Below are 18,945 nucleotides of genomic sequence, written 5' to 3'. Positions count from 1 at the left end.
TAGTTACTTTAAAAAGAACGAACGAACTGTTTCTGGATTTAAAACGAACGAGACGACACTCGGCACCGGCGGCCGTCGTTTTGGTACTGCTTCGCGAACCGGTTCCTTTCACGTGTAACTGACTAAACACTCTATTTTGATAACCGTAAGGACTATTATTGTATGAATATTAAACCAGTTATAAAGAACTACTTTGGATTTGAAGTAACGAATATGCTACAATGAATCTTATTTCTATAGAAATACAATACAAATTTGGTTGTAGAAGAAAAGACTACATCGAAAAACCTGTTTCTTGGTACCGCTGCGCGAACCGGTTCCGATCACGCGTAACTGACTAAGCACTTTATTTTGATCGCCGTAAGGACTATTATTGTATGAATATTAAACCAGTTATAAAGAACTACTTTGGATTTGAAGTAACGAATATGCTACAATGAATCTTATTTCTATAGAAATACAATACAAATTTGGTTGTAGAAGAATAGACTACATCGAAAAACCTGTTTCTTGGTACCGCTGCGCGAACCGGTTCCGATCACGCGTAACTGACTAAGCACTTTATTTTGATCGCCGTAAGGACTATTATTGTATGAATATTAAACCAGTTATAAAGAACTACTTTGGATTTGAATCTTATTCCAACAGAAATACAAATTCAAATTTGGTTGTAGAAGAATTAAAAAATTACGAAACAAAAAAAAAAGTTTTCGTAGGCTCCTTATACGCTTATTATTTTTTTATTACAGATTTAGTATTAACTGCTTATAATCGGGTAATCCTCAGCCGTAATAGTTGAAATTACAAATAATTTAAAAATATTTCTTAACTTTCTGTTTTTTTAAATGCAAATAAGTGCGTGACGTAGAATTAATCCAAATAAATTATAAAGTCGAAGTCTATTTTCAAAATTATATAATATGACTCCAGTGTTGAATATACATTATTTCAGTAAAGTATCGTAAATCGAACCTATGAAAACAAACCGGTTTTTTTTATAACCAGTTCGAAGAACTGTTTTGTAAATGTAAAAAACCGGTTCGTTTCGTTTTACGTAAAATCTGAAATGACCCAGCACTAGTACCAATATAATAGAACTTTTTCAATTTTAAAGATGCATTCGATATATTTATTTAATAAGTGATATAAATTTCTTATTTAATTTATTACATGTTTTATATATTTATTTAATCCCATATATATATATTTTTTTGTTAAAATTTAGTGAAAACAAACCACCTTTATTTGAAAATTATTTGTTTTGTTAGTAAAGTTAATAAATAAAAATGAAGACAAATTTATATTTGTTTTGGTCGAATACCCTCGTTTTTGGAATATAAAAAATAATAAGAAGAAGAGGCCCATTTCTTATTACATAATATATAATAACTTTGATGGACTTACAAAACAGAAATTCGATTTAGGGAAATTAATTTATTAACCTCTAGAGCATATTTTATTCTGTTTCTCTTTGATACTTGTTTGTTTAATCTATGCTCTTTTAGGGTAATGGAAAAAAATCAGTACCGGCAAACTAAACTTTAAAGTAGGTAATAAGTAGGTAATTGGAATTTGGAATTATAAAACGTCGAGTTAGTGGCGTGGCGAGAAATTTTAATTTTATATCCGTGACCTTTGCCTTTATTTGTTCGAATTTACAATTGAAGCGCCCGGTGACATTGAAATTGAACGAAGGGAAGGGTTACCGCATTATCCACAGTTAAAATAGTAGGTACTCGCTCAATATTGATTGAGTACATAAGACTACGCAAGTATGGAGGTATGTAATAACATTTATTAAAAAAAATATATTTTTGTATTTCATTTTTTTATTTTCTATTTTTTTTTTTAGATTGAAGTCGTAAGCGTATCCGGCTTAAAATCGTTGGGTAAAATACATGTAAACGAAGACGCTACTATTAAGGATGTAAAAGAAACAATTCATAAAAGCGTAAAAAAGTCATTATATCCTGAAAGACAATCAATAAAATTAGAGGCTAAAGGGCGATCGCTTAAAGATGAAGCCACTCTGAAATCTTTAAATATAGACAGTAATGTGAAATTATATTTACAAGATCTCGGACCACAAGTATCTTGGAAGAATGTATTCTTAGCGGAGTACGCTGGTCCATTATTTGTATATTTGTGGGTATACCAGAGACCCTGGCTGCTTTATGAAACTGACTCTGCACCAGGCAGTGTGGCCACGTATGTTATTTATAAACTATATTAATAACATATTTAACTTGTTTTCCCTATTAACTTTGAAATGATTACATATCAATAAATAATAACAAAATACTATGAACAACAACATATTAAATTGTTTACTTAGTATTTAATGATATTAATGTTTTCAGAATTGCAGCAATTTGTTGGTCAGTTCACTATGGTAAACGCATACTTGAAACATTGTTTGTTCATCGATTCTCTCATGGCACAATGCCTCTTCGGAACTTATTCAAGAATTGTTCATATTACTGGTTGTTTACTCTATACATTGCATATCACATCAACCACCCTCTGTTCACTGCTCCATGCAATACATGTGTTTATGTCGGCTTAGCTGGATTTACAGTAAGTTTACATCCTGAGTTTAATAAAATAAATGACTAAATTGTAATATGTAGTAAACGGTTTTTGCAAATCTAAATGAAAAAAATATATATGTAAACTTTAATTATCCAGCTTTTTGTGGCTTACCTTGAGGTTTAATAATGTTTAAAATTTATGTTTATCTTAACAAGGTCACAAGGTAAACAATATAAAAGTATGTAAGTGTAGGAAAAAACATAAAATAATATATATAGTTTTATAATAACTGTAAATAATGTTGCATAAGTAAACATAATGAAGTAACTACATTACAGATTTGTGAGCTGGGTAATCTGAGTATTCACATTCTTTTGAAGAACCTTCGTCCACCAGGCACAAAAGTGAGACGAATTCCGAAACCTGATGGAAATCCTTTCTCTATACTCTTCAATTATGTGTCCTGTCCAAATTACACTTATGAATTTGGGTCATGGCTCTTCTTTACCATCATGACAAAATGTGCACCTGGTGAGTTCGACATTTTATTAATACAGAATTATATCATTTTGCAACCAATACTATCTACCTAATTAGTTATCTGTGAATTAAAAGAGAATGACTAAAAGAGATAATAAAACCTGATTCCCTTATAATTATAACTCTCATCAAGATTATATTCTACTTTATTTCATTTATTTTATATATAAAACAGTAATCAGATAAGAGTTATTTTACATTACTTAAAATCAAAATTGATAAAACAGACCTTTTTTAATTAATCATAAACTTCTTTACTTTATGTACGTACTAGACAATGCACGCTTAGACTTACTTTAAATTAATTATAAAACATTTTGTACTCTATTCTATATGAACAAGTAACAACTTTTGATTCCTGGCCTTATCTTGACCTTTGGTATGGTTAAATATACATCATTTATAATATTCTAATTAGTCCAAGAGCTATTAAATTGGAATTATTTGTATTTATAAATTAAAAGCTACCTTAACCATAGCTTGTTGACTATCTATATTGCCTTGGGTGGAACATAATTTTATACATAATATGTAGACTTTGTTACTTAACTGTTTAAATTTGTTATTTAGGTCAATGAGAACAAACTGTTTGACCGGTTTCAGTCCTTGTTTCCTTAATAAAATATTAAATTACATTCACTAATGAATGTAGTTTTTTTTAATACAATGACAGATACAATTTTGTACAATTTTTAATGCATAATTAATTTTATGTTCTATGAATCTGATACTTGTGTGTTTGAACAATTTGGTCTCAAACAATTAAAATTCTCAACAGTAATGTAATTTACTAATTATGCTATATTAGTTAATTGATAATATTATGTGTAAATGCATTATATCATATATAAAAAATTATAGTATAAAACTTATGCTTACAAATGTTATGTTATATTTTACAGCTGGAATATTTGCCGTGGTTGGATTATATCAGATGTCAGTATGGGCCCTCGGCAAGCATAGAAACTACAAGAAGGAATTCCCTGACTACCCTAAAGGTCGTAAAGCTATTTTGCCATTCATTCTCTAAGATGTATGTTATGTAATGGGTTACACGATTAGTGTATTAGTATTTACTACATGAGTTGAAATATAGATGAAATGTTCTTTTCAAATGATCATATGATCTTGGGGCTGCAATGGGAATTTTAATATTAGTAATCAGAAATTATTTCGGTCTTCTTGGGAGGTGACGGAATTTTATTATTAAAATTATAGCTTTAATATATTATGTTAGCTTGTTTTGTTTTTGTTAGAATGGATAACTGCTTAATTCATTTGTAATATTTCAAGTTAAAATTTTGTTCAGATGTTCTAGTGTACATCATAATTTATTATTTTAAGTAAAATAAAGGCATTTATAAATTCTTTTTTAAACCGGTACTTTTATTTATATTCTGTTCTATAAGTAAACATAGTTAACTAATTACCATTAAAGATTTATATTTATTTTAAATAAATGTTAAGGATTTATTACAAAATGTTATGAGGAAAATATCTCCAACAGAATTATAAAGTATAATTTTAAATTTGCATACATATTTGGATGCTTAAAATTGAATATTTAAGACAATAGTTAATTGTGTTAACAACGCAACATTCAGAAATAAATTTATACAAGACACCATGACAAAGTTATTTTTTAAATATAAGAATCAATTATTTGCTTATATTTTATATAGTGTTTGTTTCCATTAAAGGAAAAACATTGGTCTTAAAATAAAATCCATTATATTTAAAACAACATTTATTACAACTATTCTGCTTTTTCATAATCATGTTCTTTATCTCCGCTTTGTTTTTCATCGACACAACGAGCCTTGCTGAGAAGACGTTCGTTTTCTTCTTTAAGAGCAACTATTATTTCTTCTCTTTCCTGAAAGATATTGTTTTTAAGTAATTACCTCGCTCAATTTCTTCTTAGTGACTTGATTATAGATATAGGCGTGTAGAGGGTTTTTGAAATGTTACATAAACTTACTATTACAATTATGTAGATGTTAATACATTGGAAGGGCTATAAAATTACAAGGTTCGAAACATATGACCTTTGCAAGGTTATTTATTTTAAAACCGTGCAATATTACAATTATGTTTCCGAGAGTAATTTTCATTACTTACATTCGCCTTTCACTTTTTACTCTTTTTTGTATAAAATAAATTAGGATTTTTATATATCAAAATGTATTTTTACTGGGACAATATAAACTCCTTTATAGTTTTTTTATGAAAATTTTAGCATTGATTTAAATCAAAATAACATTACAGTGAGATTTTAGATTAAATTTTAAATCATGATCTCAGTTTCTTAAAAGTATTATTTCATTATATTGGAGGAAGATCTGGAACGCTTGAATAAATTGTTTTTATTTAAAAACATTATTTTATATCTATCGCTTTGGATTAAAGTTTGTACCGTCTGAGCTATTAGTATTAGCTAGACATATTCTGTATGAACAAATTTGTACCTCAATTTTCTGTTTATACTTTTCATCAAGATGTTGTCGGTCTTCAGTGACGTGCTTGAGCTTCGCGCGCGCCGCGGTGGGCGGAATGTACCGCGCCGAGAGGCCAAGAATCGATTCCATTTGAAAGCATTTTGTCCTCGTGGACTTAAGTTCAGTGCGCAGATTGTTTATTTCTGATAATAATGTGCAGTTTTCCTATAAAAATTTCGTAAATAAAATTAGATACTATTGTTAGTGGATCGGAGACAAATTTATTCAGTGTTATTAACTCTTTTTTAAATATTATGTTAAAATGACAGCCTGTAAGCGTGTTACTGCTGGCAATGGCATCATGCTCTTGGTTTGGGGCTTATTCCACCACGGTGCGATTGTTAAAATTCACTATGTTTTCAGAAGATAATAGTAGTAATAGTAGAGTAAGACAAATTGTCTGAAGTTGTGGTTCATGTAGCAATAAAGAAATGGTTGAAGTGCGTTCGACGCATTTTCAATCTTAAATTCTATAAATTAATTCGCTGCCAAAGAAATTGCCAATGCTTATTGCATCGCCGAAATGTGTGGCACTACTAACAGGATTTAATCTTAATTTGAAAAAGGAAACAATAAATGTATAAATTTGACGACCTCCGTGGTCGAGCAGTGTGTACACCGGTTTTCATGGGTACGCCACTCTGAGGTCCCGGGTTCGATTCCCGGCCGAGTCGATGTAAAAAAAGTTCATTAGTTTTCTATGTTGTCTTGGGTCTGGGTGTTTGTGGTACCGTCATTACTTCTGATTTCCATAACACAAGTGCTTTAGCTACTTACATTGGGATCAGAGTAATGTATGTGATGTTGTCCAATATTTATTTATTTATAAACACTATAATTGTGACTGCCTATGAGGAAGCTGCAATGTTACTCAGGGAATTCCACTGTTCAATAACTTTATTATTTTATAGTAAAGTTATTGAACAGTGGTTCCAACCTTCGCAACTAAGATGGTAAGTCCCTTGTGCATTTAGTTACACTAAACACTTGTCGTTCCAACCGGAACACAACTATACTCATTGCTTTGTGGCGTCAGAATATGTGACGAGTGGTTCCTACTCAAGCTGAAGTAAAATCCATATTTAAGTATCCATATACTATAATGTTCCAAGTACGTACATCCATGATCTTTCTAATATCGCTTTTCGATCCATCCAAAGACTTGGACAGCTGCATTTTGAGCGCGGCCACCTGCTTCTCGAGGTGATCGCGTTGTCTGTTGAATTCTCTTATAGCTTCGTCCTCTGCGATGCGACTTCGTACGAAATCTATGTCCTCGACATATTTTTGAAAGAGTGCCTGTGTTACAAGTACTCAAGCATAGGTAAAAAGAAGTTAATATGTAATTTAAGTTACTAATAGATCAAAATAATTCCAACGTAATATGACATAAATAAATTGTTGTTGTTGAGAATGTTCCAATTATTCTAATTTTATAATATAAAGAAATAACTGGTTCCTAAGAAGATATGAATGATAAATAGAATTTGAACCTATTGATATTCTTTGTCTCCAAATTATTGTTATATAATTTAAAAAATATTAAAAATATGTATTATAGATAAAAAATATTATAAGTCGTGAACTGTTGGTTTTTTAAATTATATTGCATTTACTTTGTTGTAAAGAGTATTTTTTGTTAAAGACAACTTTAACTATTTTCATAATTATAATTGCTATTAAAGTAATACAATACAATTAACAATCTCACCTTAACGCTAAGCTTCAACTGAGTCGGATCTTGAAAATTCGCTGTCATGTTATGAAGATCGATTTTAATTTTCTTTAAAGTATTCTTTAGAGTTAAATTTCTATTAGCTTCGTTCAGGAAATCCTTTTTCGCTGATGTCAACTTCTCGTTTAACTGACTGATCTTTAGTTCTGAAATGGATATTATAAAAATAAACCAACAAATATTTATTTTTAAATTATAAAACTAATAGATTACAATTATTTCTTCAAAAATTAGCAAACTAGATGTGTTTTAGTGCATAGTTAGTGTGCAAATATGGGTGGACTGTTACGCAAAGATCTATACAATAACATTATATACCTGTAAATGTCCCACTGTTGGGCTAAGGCCTCCTCTCCCTTTGAGGAGAAAGCTACTTCTACTACTACTACTTTCAATTATATTATATAAATAAAATAAGTGCAGTAAATCAACTACAATGTGATTAATTTAAAAAATTACAACTGAATATTAATTTGATTACCGCGAAAATCTTTTTGCTTTAGAAGTGTTTCTAAAGATACTTCCAGCTCTAGAATACGTATCTTTTTCATTTTAATATCGCGTTCTAATGGCTCTATCTGCGGTCAAAACGATCGAATAATTAAACCAGCTGTAACTTTTTGACGAATAGGGTTTCTAAACTAAGTCTACCCGTAAGCTTTCAAAGCGAAATCATACCCAGATCATGTTTAGTGTTCAATAGTTTAAGTTCTTCATTTTCCATGTCATCTATTTGAACTTTTAATTCTCGTATTGTATTTTCCTTAGGTGCAATCTAATGCATAGCCGAAATGAAAATTAAGATACCTTAATTGTTCACTGATTCGACCTAAGAGCTAAGCTAGGAACTTTGGCGAACTACCATCGAATCGAATAATACTCAAATATCAATGATGCAATATCAAAATCTGTAGGTACTGCTGTAATGTGTCAGTTCAGTATTACACAGTCAAAATTCTTACAGTGTATAGGTGACCACTTACCACCAGTCCGTCCATTTGCGTCTCGGTAAAAAATACTCTGACATATTATTGTATTAATTACTGGAGATAATTTCAACAGTACAAATAGGCATTAAACAATATAAGTAGCCATGACTTAAATATTTAGATCATGATAAAAAGTAGGTACATAACGAACCCGTATGTGATGTAAAAAGTATCAACGTGATTTTTAGAAATACATACTCTAATGTAACCAATACTCAATTCTTGGTTTTAAATAATACAAAGAAATTAAATACCTGATTTTTCAATTCGGTTATCTTGAAATTCAACACGAATTTATATTTCTCCAATTCCTGTTTTTTTCTCTTCAATTCATATATTCTCTTCTCTTTATCTTGAATAGTGCCATCTCTTTCCGATATTTCTTTTTTCAAATCTGCTACGTCCCGCTCAAGTGTAGATATCACTTTTTGGAACTGTTTATGTTCAGCTATAAAATTATTGCTATCATTAAAATAATGTATAACAACACCTTAGATAGTATGTACAATGCTTAGGTAAGAATGATCACCCTTAAGTTGAGATACTTGGTGCTTGAATTCATCGATTTCTTTGTTAGCAGATATAAGTTTTTTCTTCATCAGCCCGGTTTCTCCTTTTAATCTTACGTTGGCATCCTTTTCTTCCTTTAGTTGCACTTCATAGGCAGTTCTTATTTCGATTATTTCGCGATCAGCATCTTCCTCAATAGATGTTTTTATTGTTTCATGTTCTCTCTTTTCCATGTCAGCTTGTTCTTGTAACTAAGTTATAAATATTTTGTGTATAATAACTATTAATAATATCATTACTTTGAATTAAACATGAGCATATCTAACCTCTTGTAGAACTAGGTCTTTCTCTTCTAATCTCGCTTCAAACATATCATTTATTTGCCTCAGAGCTAGTCGCTTACTTTCTGCTAGATCTTCTAATCGTTGTTCATAATCTTTTCTCATGCGTGCTGTTTTATCTTCAAGGCTCTATAAATGTGTTATTGTTTATATGGGTGTAATCTATTCCAAAAACAAAGTCATAACGAACGAACTATTTAAAACTAAAATAGCTTGACAGAAATAAATTGCGTTTCATACAGAATAAATAAAGCTATAATAATATTCTAAGACAATTTCCTTACCAATTATATGGTAGTTATAAATATGAGCTTTATATAAAATGTATTTACTAAATCGTTCAAAATTTACCTGATATCGATCATATTCACTTATGAGTCTTATATTAAAATCAGCTTCTAAGGCTTGAAGGGTTCTCTCATGGCCTGATCGCAATTTTGCTATGTCTTGTTGTATCATTCCAATTTCATGAGTGTGTTCGTTTTCCATTTGCTACAGTGCATAAAATATTATATTAGCTTAAATATTTATAACTATTTTGAATAAAGGCAATCAGCAATACCTCATTTTTTTCTTTGAGTTCTTCAATAGCCGCACAATATCCTTCATGTACTTCTTTTAATTTCTCGGCTTGAGCAGCTTCGGCCTGACGCAGCTGATAAGTATGTTCAGTTTCCAGTTCACTCATTCTTGTACTCAGTAGCTAAAACAATAAATATTTAAATGAGCTACATGAATTCAGCTACATATTTAGAACAATTGTATTTGAATATACTAACGTTTATGCTATTGATTTTTTCTTGTAAGTCTTTCTTACTTATTAAAATCTCTTTAGAATATGCAAAATCTTTATCAAGAGCTATAGCTCGTCCGTCAGCATTAGTCAGTCTCCATAAACAGATAGAAGAGTCGTCAGACACTGACACTAAAGTTTGGTCATCATACGATAAAGCGATGCCAGTTACTTTTTTATTGTGCATATGAAATTCATTAAAAATAGCTTTATCTAATAGTGGTAGTTGTACGGCAGTGACACCACCTTCACCACCAGTTATGAACAACATTAAATCGGAACGTGACAGTAAGATGGTATCTAAAGCGCATCCAATTAACCCTAAATTTCTACGGATTGTGTTCGATCCAATTTCTTTAATTTCTCCATCGCTTCCGACGCCGTATGTAGTTTTTCCATTGCTAAAAAGTAAACGAAAATAATCTTGAAAAAATGAACGGACGATGTCCTACTGACCGATTCCGGCTACAGCGATCATTCAGAACGGAAACTTGCTAACTGCGCATGAGATATTATAGTGATCGAGTGTGTATGCGCAAACAGAGTGGCATTCTCGTTTCTTTGATGTGACACACTGAATAATATAAACAAACATTTAAAAGATTATTTTATGAAAAGCTTTTATAACTATTGTACCTATTTACTGCACATGCATTAAATTGGTTGGTTTTAAGTATAACTTCACCAACTCGTTGTCCTGAAGACATATTCCATTCGTATACAGCTCCTTCTGAGCCACATGATACTAAAGTCAAATCTTGAGCAGACCATGCCAAACTTGTAATCTGAAAAAGACTCAAAGGTTACACCATCATTTCCTAGTAAAGACCTAATGCAGTTTATTGTAGATTACATTACCTTTCCATTATGCCCTTTCAAATTAAAAACATTTTGAAAAGAAACGGATGAAAACACTTGTATAACTTGACCATTAACGGCTGCGAAAAGATGGCCATTTGTGCTAAATTGTGCACGTTTACAATTACGAATTGGAAATTCTCGCATAACTTCAAAATCATCTATTAGAACCACCATGAATCGCAACTTATCTGAGAATCCCACTATAGCAAAAAGCCCTATAGAGATACAAGTTAATAAGTGTCAATATTTATAAATTAAATTAATTGACTAGATAAGGCTTTTGATATCACCAGTAGGATGTAAAGAAACACAATGTATCTCTTCTTGATACAATTTAATTAATTCCACGTCATCTGTCATGTAGTTCCATATTCGTATGCTCTTGTCCTGTTCACCAGACGTCATGAATATTGGTTTCCAAGCGCACATCGATAGGGAATTTATTCGACCATAATGCATCGCTGGACCTAATTCTGTAAATGCTATTTCTGGGTTCTAGAAATACAAAAGCAAAGAATTTATAATAATAAGAAATTAAAAGCAATAGATGTACGAGTCATTAATAATATACCACATAACTATAATCATAGTTAGGTTGTTTTTTTCAAATAAATACTGTAATTTTAAAATACCTCTTAAATTAATAGTGTTTTGTAATAGCCGTTGTTGTTAAATACCTGAAGCATGTGTTGTCCAAACAATTTGACGTAGTACAGTTGTTTCCTGAGAGTTGTAATAAGAAGTGTTTCTTGATTAGGATCTATTGTTATGTGCTGAATAGCATCGAGTGGTGACCACAATGGGTGTTCTCGGGTGTGCCTACAAGATAACATCAAATAATTATATAAACACAATTTTACTAAATTATTTTTTCAGTTACATACAAAACTCACTTGTACGATTTTTTCGAGATTCGAAATAAATTCCTTTTACGCCAATTATGTGGAGTCTCCTTCTCAAACATATGTACATAGCCTTGTCCACATGCATAAGCGAATCCTATCAACAAAAATAAACACCAAATTCGTCAAAGATACTCACGATACTTTAAATTGCTTAAAACGGTGAACAAAGAAAATGAAAAAGAAGAATGAAGTAAAGTTAAGCTGGTGTAACTACAGGCAAAATCCACGTAACATCATTTATCATCATCATAAAAACACTATCTTCTATCACATAAACAATAAAAGTTTACCTTTAGAAAAGTTTATCAAACACGTGACGGGGTAGTTTTCAGTTTCGACTATCCCTGTCTCACTTGCAGCACCTTCAGCACTGGTTGAACTTGATTTTTCACCTTCACCTGACCTTTAGTAGATATAATTTTAAAGACACTGTGTTCATAGGAAGTTATGGAGCTATCTTAATATACATATCTTATAACTATCACCGTATTCCATATACCATTAGATTGTAATCTATCTCGCGAGATTGTAAACTGTATATATTTAAAACTCAAAGCTAAACAGCTACAGAGGCTTATTTTATTTATTTATTTTGAATACTTACTCTGCTTCGATTTTCTTTAGTGACATTTCTGTAACATCAGCGGCCCGAAATATACAATTTTGACGCAAATCGCCGTTTTCTACTACCATAATGGTTCCGTTATCCGTTCCGAACATAATGCGATCAGATGTTAACCACATACAACTGGTAATGTTAATCTATAAGAAAGCGTTAAACGTATATTATAAACACTGTATATTTTTAAATTATATGAATATATTTTTTTGTGTTCCTTAAAAAATTTGATTAAAAATGATTGAATAAATCAATTGTAGAAAGCTTGTATAAGCTTTTACAATTTTTACTGTTTCCTTACGGACATGAGCCAACGGATTGCTCGTACATGTTACAAATAATTTTTGACTCATTCCGCAGTGATCTTATATTGATAAATAGATTTTTTTGTGAGAATAATTCGTCGTAGTATTTATTATACATTACAAAACATTTAATTTACCACAATATCTTAAATAAAGTCACTTCCTTCCCTTAAGAATTAACCACCCTTACTGATATATGCTTACTGATATATGCTTTAATTTAAACACAGAATAATAAAATAAACGTAACAATTAAGAAACTAGGTAAGTTACTACAAATTATCGACCCATTTTCAGCTTCTACCTTTCTACTGTTTTATTCCCATTATTAAATATTATGTATACTCACATTTTCAGCTTTACACCAGCCCCATTGACGCCATACAGTTTCAGAAACATTCATTATACGAAAAGTATATGGCCCTGTTATAACCACAAGCGTTGCGTCGGACGGATTACATTGTACCTAATAACACAGTTTAAAAATAGCACACAAATATCATCTTTATGCGGGCAAAATGTACGAATACAAAGCTATAAATCTTACGCTCTCGACGATTCCCTGGCCGCTAGGATTTTGAGCTTTGGCATGACTCTCAACTTTTCCCTTGTCCCAGTTATAATAATACAGATACCAGTCCGGTTCGCCAGTGATTGCCACTAAATATTTCGAGTCGTATGTGAATTGGATACATGCGAACTCACGAGCCGTTGAATTTTCGAAAGGAACGGTAAGTATTTTACGTCTCTTGTAAGTGGTAAGATCATATATTGTTATTATTGGCTTTTGACCCTCTTCAGAGATTTCATTCAAAGCCAACCAACGTCTGAAAATTATGTTATTGTATGATGATTTAACCGTTCGCGATTCTGTAGATTTTTAGAAGTTCGCGCTTGAATTTTAAAACAAAACATTTCTAAACTTATGCTGTGAATAACACTCTATTAAAATATTAATATACTATTTTATCTTGTTTTTTTTTTTTGCAATTATATATAAATAGCTATTTGTAAAATAGGTAGGTGGATAGGCAAATAAGACACGTGATGGTAAGTGGTCATAACGTCCGATACACATTAGAACTGTAAGAAATACTATCCATTCCTTACATAGCCAATACGTCATTGTGATTGGGAAGAAAGATTTTCGTCCTTTGTGCCAGTTATCACTCTGGCTCGTTCCCCTTCAAACTTGTATAATAAATTGTTAGCGATAGTATTTAGCCGAGGGTCAAAGGTTTAAATCTAAGTAGCTGTGTTGGACTAGACTTTGTCGTTTTTATACGTTATAAAAACGACAAAGTCTAGTTTCTAGCGCGTTGACTTCGACTTTACTGAGCAAGTACGAATCGTATCAACGGTCAACTCAGTTGCAGCGTTGTAGAATATAAATCCTGAAACCTTCTTAAGAGGAGCTTAGTTCTAAGCACAGCAGTAACATTATTTTTAAGTGTAGGTTTTGTGTGGTATGGTACTATTTTAAATTAAGACAAAAAGTACAATTTCAATATGAATAATAATCTACGTTTTCCTTGCTCATTGTAACGGTTTAAGGAAAAAACAGTAACAAAAGAAGAGTATAATTAGTGTAATTACCTGTTAGGTGCTAACACTATAGATTTAATTGGTTTGTGCTTGTCTTGAAGTCGAATAAACTTTTGTTTTTTCTGAATGTGATTGTGAATCACAATTACACCGCCTGCGGGGTAGATAATCTCCGAATCTGTCATATAGTGAGCATTGTACCTATAGATTAAATTCCATTATTTATCAACATAAATAGCTTAAACAAGCTATAGCTATACATCTTTGTATAAATAATTACGTGATTTGAATTATATTGATTCGATTTTATGATACAATAATTTTGTCCCATAACTAATCTAATGATGGAGCTGGGACGTAGTTTGTGACTTATTATGTTTACTTAACTAAATCTATACTTTACACGGTAAAAACGTTCCATTTTTATTTAATAAACCTATCTAAGATGTATTGTACAAAAATTGCTTCACCAAATGTCGGCTATAACTTGTTTTGTTTAATATAAGCTTCTACTGTACCTACTGTCTTTATTTACATGATTAAATGACGGCGACAATAGTTTAATACTATTTAGGTACCTATAGGATAAATTATTGCTAATTTTGCATGCATTTACTTACTGAATGTCGGTTCTTAATCCGTAAAATATTCGTGCAGAAATATTAGGAGGAGTGTTAGTTCCCATGATGTTACAGTTTTAAGGTAAACTTGTATAAAGAAGTGAAATCACTTTCAAATTATAGACAGCTTCATCAATACTCGCTTTAGAAACATTATATTGTTTATCGTTGCTATGGTAACTGTTAAATGTTTGACACGGCAGATTCGATTCAAGTCAATTTGATGTTCCATTTTTGTATAAAATCTTAAAATAAGTAGGGCAAAAACATACCGCCTAATAGGTAGAAAATCTATTTGTAATAGAGGAAATCAGAAGCTAGTAAGTAACTAACACCTGCTAATGGGGTAGACACGAGCCAAGACGCGGGTCGAAACTAGTAAATGAATCAATTACTCAAAGAATATAATTGGTATTTTTTTAAAAACGGTTTTTAAAGTAATTTTTAACTCAAATTTATAAGCAGTAGAAGCAAATATTTTCTTTATTTTATTCGATTGAAAATTATACTATTGTAAGTTAAAAAATGCGCAACGCTTAGACTTGAAACGCCATTTATCTCCACTCTACCTGATTGGTGCTCAATGTCATCTTTAGTAGAGCATCCTCTTTGCAATTCCGAAGTAACTTGCTGTTTCCTCCGTCATATACACGGGACATTACATAAAAAACGTCTTTTTACAATAATGAATCAACGGTAAACATATCAATTTAATTATAATTACTTAAATATTTTAGTTCTTTGCTAAATTTAGATTTATAATGATAAATAATTAGGTTTTAAAAAGTTCGGAGCGGAGACGTAATGCTGTATTATAAAACATACATTATTTGGTATACATTAGTTACCAAATTTTTTGTGCAGAAAAATATAGTATTATTTTAAAATGGAAACGACGAAATTCCACATTGAACACAAGAAGTATTTAACAAGTTATAAATATCGAGGATCGAAACCAAGTATCGTAGATACAATTAGTACTTTTATACTCATTTCACGTGTTTAATCTAGGCTTCGGCATAATTTAGTTGTCCTGGTTTCAAACACTTTATTTGCGCAGCTTTGTAATATGAGAATATGAATGTATAAACATCTATTGTTGATTTCAAATTTGTCTAGAACTTATTTGTAGCATATTTTCAGAGTCCTAACTTTCCTAGTTCTGACGGCTTTCTATTTTTACAAAAATCGTTGAATACTTTTATTTACGAACTTATATATGACAGGCCATCAAAGCATGTGAGCCATCAGTTAGATACTAGGACTCGCTAATACTAAAACAAATTGTTGCATCACTAACGAAATATGAATGACAATGTACGTTCTGAGAATGGATTTCACCAATATCGCCTTAATGAACAAGAATATTTATTAATACATTATAATAATTTTATTACTACTCAAGTTCGTCAATGCTCTTGAATATTACTAAAGTTCACTCAACTCACGTCATAGATATTATGTCTACCAAATGAGATCAGCTAGTCTTTCTTAAAATAGGTACCATTTGTAACTAGAAGAATTTAGATATATAAAATCCACATTTGATTGATCGGGCGTTACGTATTTTTGATATGGCACACACTTCCATTTATGATGATATCATAGAGAAGATATACGAAGCGAATATTATAGAGCACCTAATAAATGTAAATATCTTGTATGATAAAAAATTACAAGGTCAATTTTTATTATGGTTTTTTCTAGACAAAATATTAATCAACAATTCGTTAAAAGAAGAAAAATCTGTCGGTCTAGGCAATTTCCAAGATCGATCCCGTGCCGCCCCCCGAAAAGAGGGATCGAGGACCGATGAGTCACAACAAAGCCTTCACTTTGTGAAACACCTTAATGACTTATTTCGTTTTTATCTATTACTTATATTTAAGAGGTTACTTAAGTTCAAATTATTTGTCATATGACAATAAAAATGTAGAGGGTTTTCTTTACAAAACGTGGCCGTCTATTCTTTGGAACTTGTGCGATTTATTTTAGAAGTATTACAAGATACTTAAATAACAAAAGTACAAGTAGTACAGATAGGGCAGGTAGATCGCTTGACTTGGTTCCTTTTGTATAATTAGTTTGTAGTATATATATGTTACATTTGCTTCTATATTATTTAAAATAATATCATGATATAAAACTCAAATTAACTAATTAATATAGACTCGGGAGGAGAAGGTACTTTATATAAACAAGGATGAACAAATATGAAGACTCTATTTCATTACACAGCATAAGTAATGATAACATCCATTAATAAGTGGCCGAGTCAATGAATTGGCGATACGAAGTGCAATTGATGTCACAATGCAATTGATCCTATCCTGTTCCACAACAATGCTTCGTCAGAGGAGAGCACAAAAGATCTTCAATAAATTGTCGCCTGTTTGAAGACTTTAGTTAGAACAAGGTCACTGCCCCCTATTATTTATTTTCGAAATTATTTTTCATTTTAATATACTTTATGTACACTTATATCTATTTTGTTTTTGATTCCAATATTTTTGTCCAAATATTTTAAAGCCAGAATCATCTTTTGTTGACATTTGGGAGAAACCGAAACATTAACAAAACTGAAATTTTATAGAAATTCATTTGAAATTTAGTTTAAGTATAATAAAAAGGCACGTTCAAGCCGTTAATACCTACAAAATTATATTCTGTTATAATAGAACTACAGGGCATACTAGAACAAAGCACCAACTTCCTAATCGTAATTATGAACCATACAATAGTTTAAATCATTTGTATGTGGGGGAAATTTAAAAGATTCCTTGGTTTCCAATTTTTTTTTTCAAACGAAGCTTTGTGTTTTTTTCAGAGGAAGCGCTAAAAATAAGATAGTGTCATCAGCAAGCAATACTATGTTGTATTCATTAACTAAATTCTTAGTTACCTGCATAATTTTATATTTCAAATCCAAATATCATCTTATAGAATCACCAAAGATTGTCTTTAAGTTTAGTTAAATGTCCCAAATAAACTCCTGACCGATTTCGGCAACGATAACCCAATATCATTAGAGATTAGCGCAGGAAATATTATTACGAAGCTGAATTTTGTGTGAGAAATATTCGAAAAACTAGCCACTAGACCAACCAGAAAATCAATCCGAACATACCCTTTATACGTAACTTGATAAAATTACCCCTTATGTATAATTATTTTCTAATACTAATCATATTATTCAAAGTTTTGAAACAATATAATGTGTGTACGTAAATAAATTGAACGAACAAAAGAAGGCGATGACTAAGGCGTTTTTATACGAAGACGTTCAGGCGATTCTTAAAAGTACCACAAAGATTATTGTCGATTTACATGTACAAAATAATCAAGATATAAAACTCAGAAACGTATTAGGACATAACACAAAGGTCATTGAGTTTTCTATAGTAGTTACGCGAATGGATCGATATAGCGTGTCATGCGATGGAATTTTAGAAATTAGGTTACTTGTAATCGTTTGTTTCGACTATGTTTATAATATAAACTCTTTAAGCGTATATATCAGATTTTTCTTGCTTCTTATATTAAAATAGTTATTTATTTTATAATAATATTATTTTATATACATTTAAATATGATTGCTTAATTATACATACCTACTATGGTAGTCATCCGTAGCCTTAACGAGCTGTTATTAATAGATTACTAATCAATACCTACTCATAAGTACTTTTAATATGCAAGTGCTTATTCAGAAGACACAATGTAAATATTCAGCAGCTAAAAGATTACGTAATTCATGAAGTTGACATAGCACTTCTAATAAAATATTCCAAGGTGTGATATTTTCTGAAGTTTGCTCGGCCTTCAAGACGTAGGAACGCTATATTCGCCTGACGTCATCAAAGTAAATAATTACGAATTAACTATAGGACACTGGTCATTGCAGCATTTATTGAAAAAACAAGTGTTATAAATTTTTCTGTTAGGGTAAGTATACTTATTACGTTTCGTTTCTAGAATTTGAGTACCCTAGTCGATATCAATTAGCGTTGATAATTAAAAGTTTCTGATTGGAATGGATTTGCCTTCTCACTTATTTTAAAATCGCTAAATGCGCTCCATGCAAAGCACATTATAATAATCGTTTGTTGTACACGTTACATCGCCTGTATGTTTAACTTATATGTGATAGCG

The 18,945-nt window shown here is 30.9% G+C and overlaps 2 protein-coding genes across 2 annotated transcripts; one reads left to right on the top strand and one right to left on the bottom strand.

The window, feature by feature from the left end:
- The first annotated feature begins 1,513 nt into the window (after positions 1–1,513).
- Positions 1,514–4,449, top strand: LOC125066448 (probable very-long-chain enoyl-CoA reductase art-1). Its single transcript, XM_047674523.1, has 5 exons — positions 1,514–1,780; positions 1,853–2,208; positions 2,361–2,577; positions 2,871–3,063; positions 3,975–4,449. The coding sequence occupies exons 1-5, from the start codon at positions 1,775–1,777 to the stop codon at positions 4,100–4,102; spliced, it is 900 nt and encodes a 299-aa protein (XP_047530479.1). The 5' UTR covers positions 1,514–1,774; the 3' UTR covers positions 4,103–4,449.
- A 379-nt stretch (positions 4,450–4,828) lies between these two features.
- Positions 4,829–14,893, bottom strand: LOC125077491 (cilia- and flagella-associated protein 57). Its single transcript, XM_047689443.1, has 22 exons — positions 14,794–14,893; positions 14,225–14,374; positions 13,176–13,455; positions 12,978–13,094; positions 12,309–12,466; positions 11,995–12,107; positions 11,693–11,798; positions 11,477–11,618; positions 11,090–11,294; positions 10,797–11,014; positions 10,575–10,723; positions 9,925–10,339; positions 9,708–9,848; positions 9,497–9,637; positions 9,131–9,274; positions 8,824–9,055; positions 8,549–8,742; positions 7,787–7,883; positions 7,282–7,451; positions 6,690–6,869; positions 5,541–5,735; positions 4,829–4,948 (listed from the first exon to the last, which is right to left on the bottom strand). Exons 1-22 carry the CDS (start codon positions 14,856–14,858, stop codon positions 4,829–4,831), a joined length of 3,732 nt encoding a protein of 1,243 aa, XP_047545399.1. The 5' UTR covers positions 14,859–14,893.
- Between the last annotated feature and the right edge of the window lie 4,052 nt (positions 14,894–18,945).

Source organism: Vanessa atalanta, chromosome 1 (genome assembly GCF_905147765.1).
Source record: "Vanessa atalanta chromosome 1, ilVanAtal1.2, whole genome shotgun sequence".
NCBI classification, from domain to species: domain Eukaryota; kingdom Metazoa; phylum Arthropoda; class Insecta; order Lepidoptera; family Nymphalidae; genus Vanessa; species Vanessa atalanta.
Note: the sequence above shows the minus strand (reverse complement) of the source record. Positions and strands in the feature narration are given on the sequence as shown.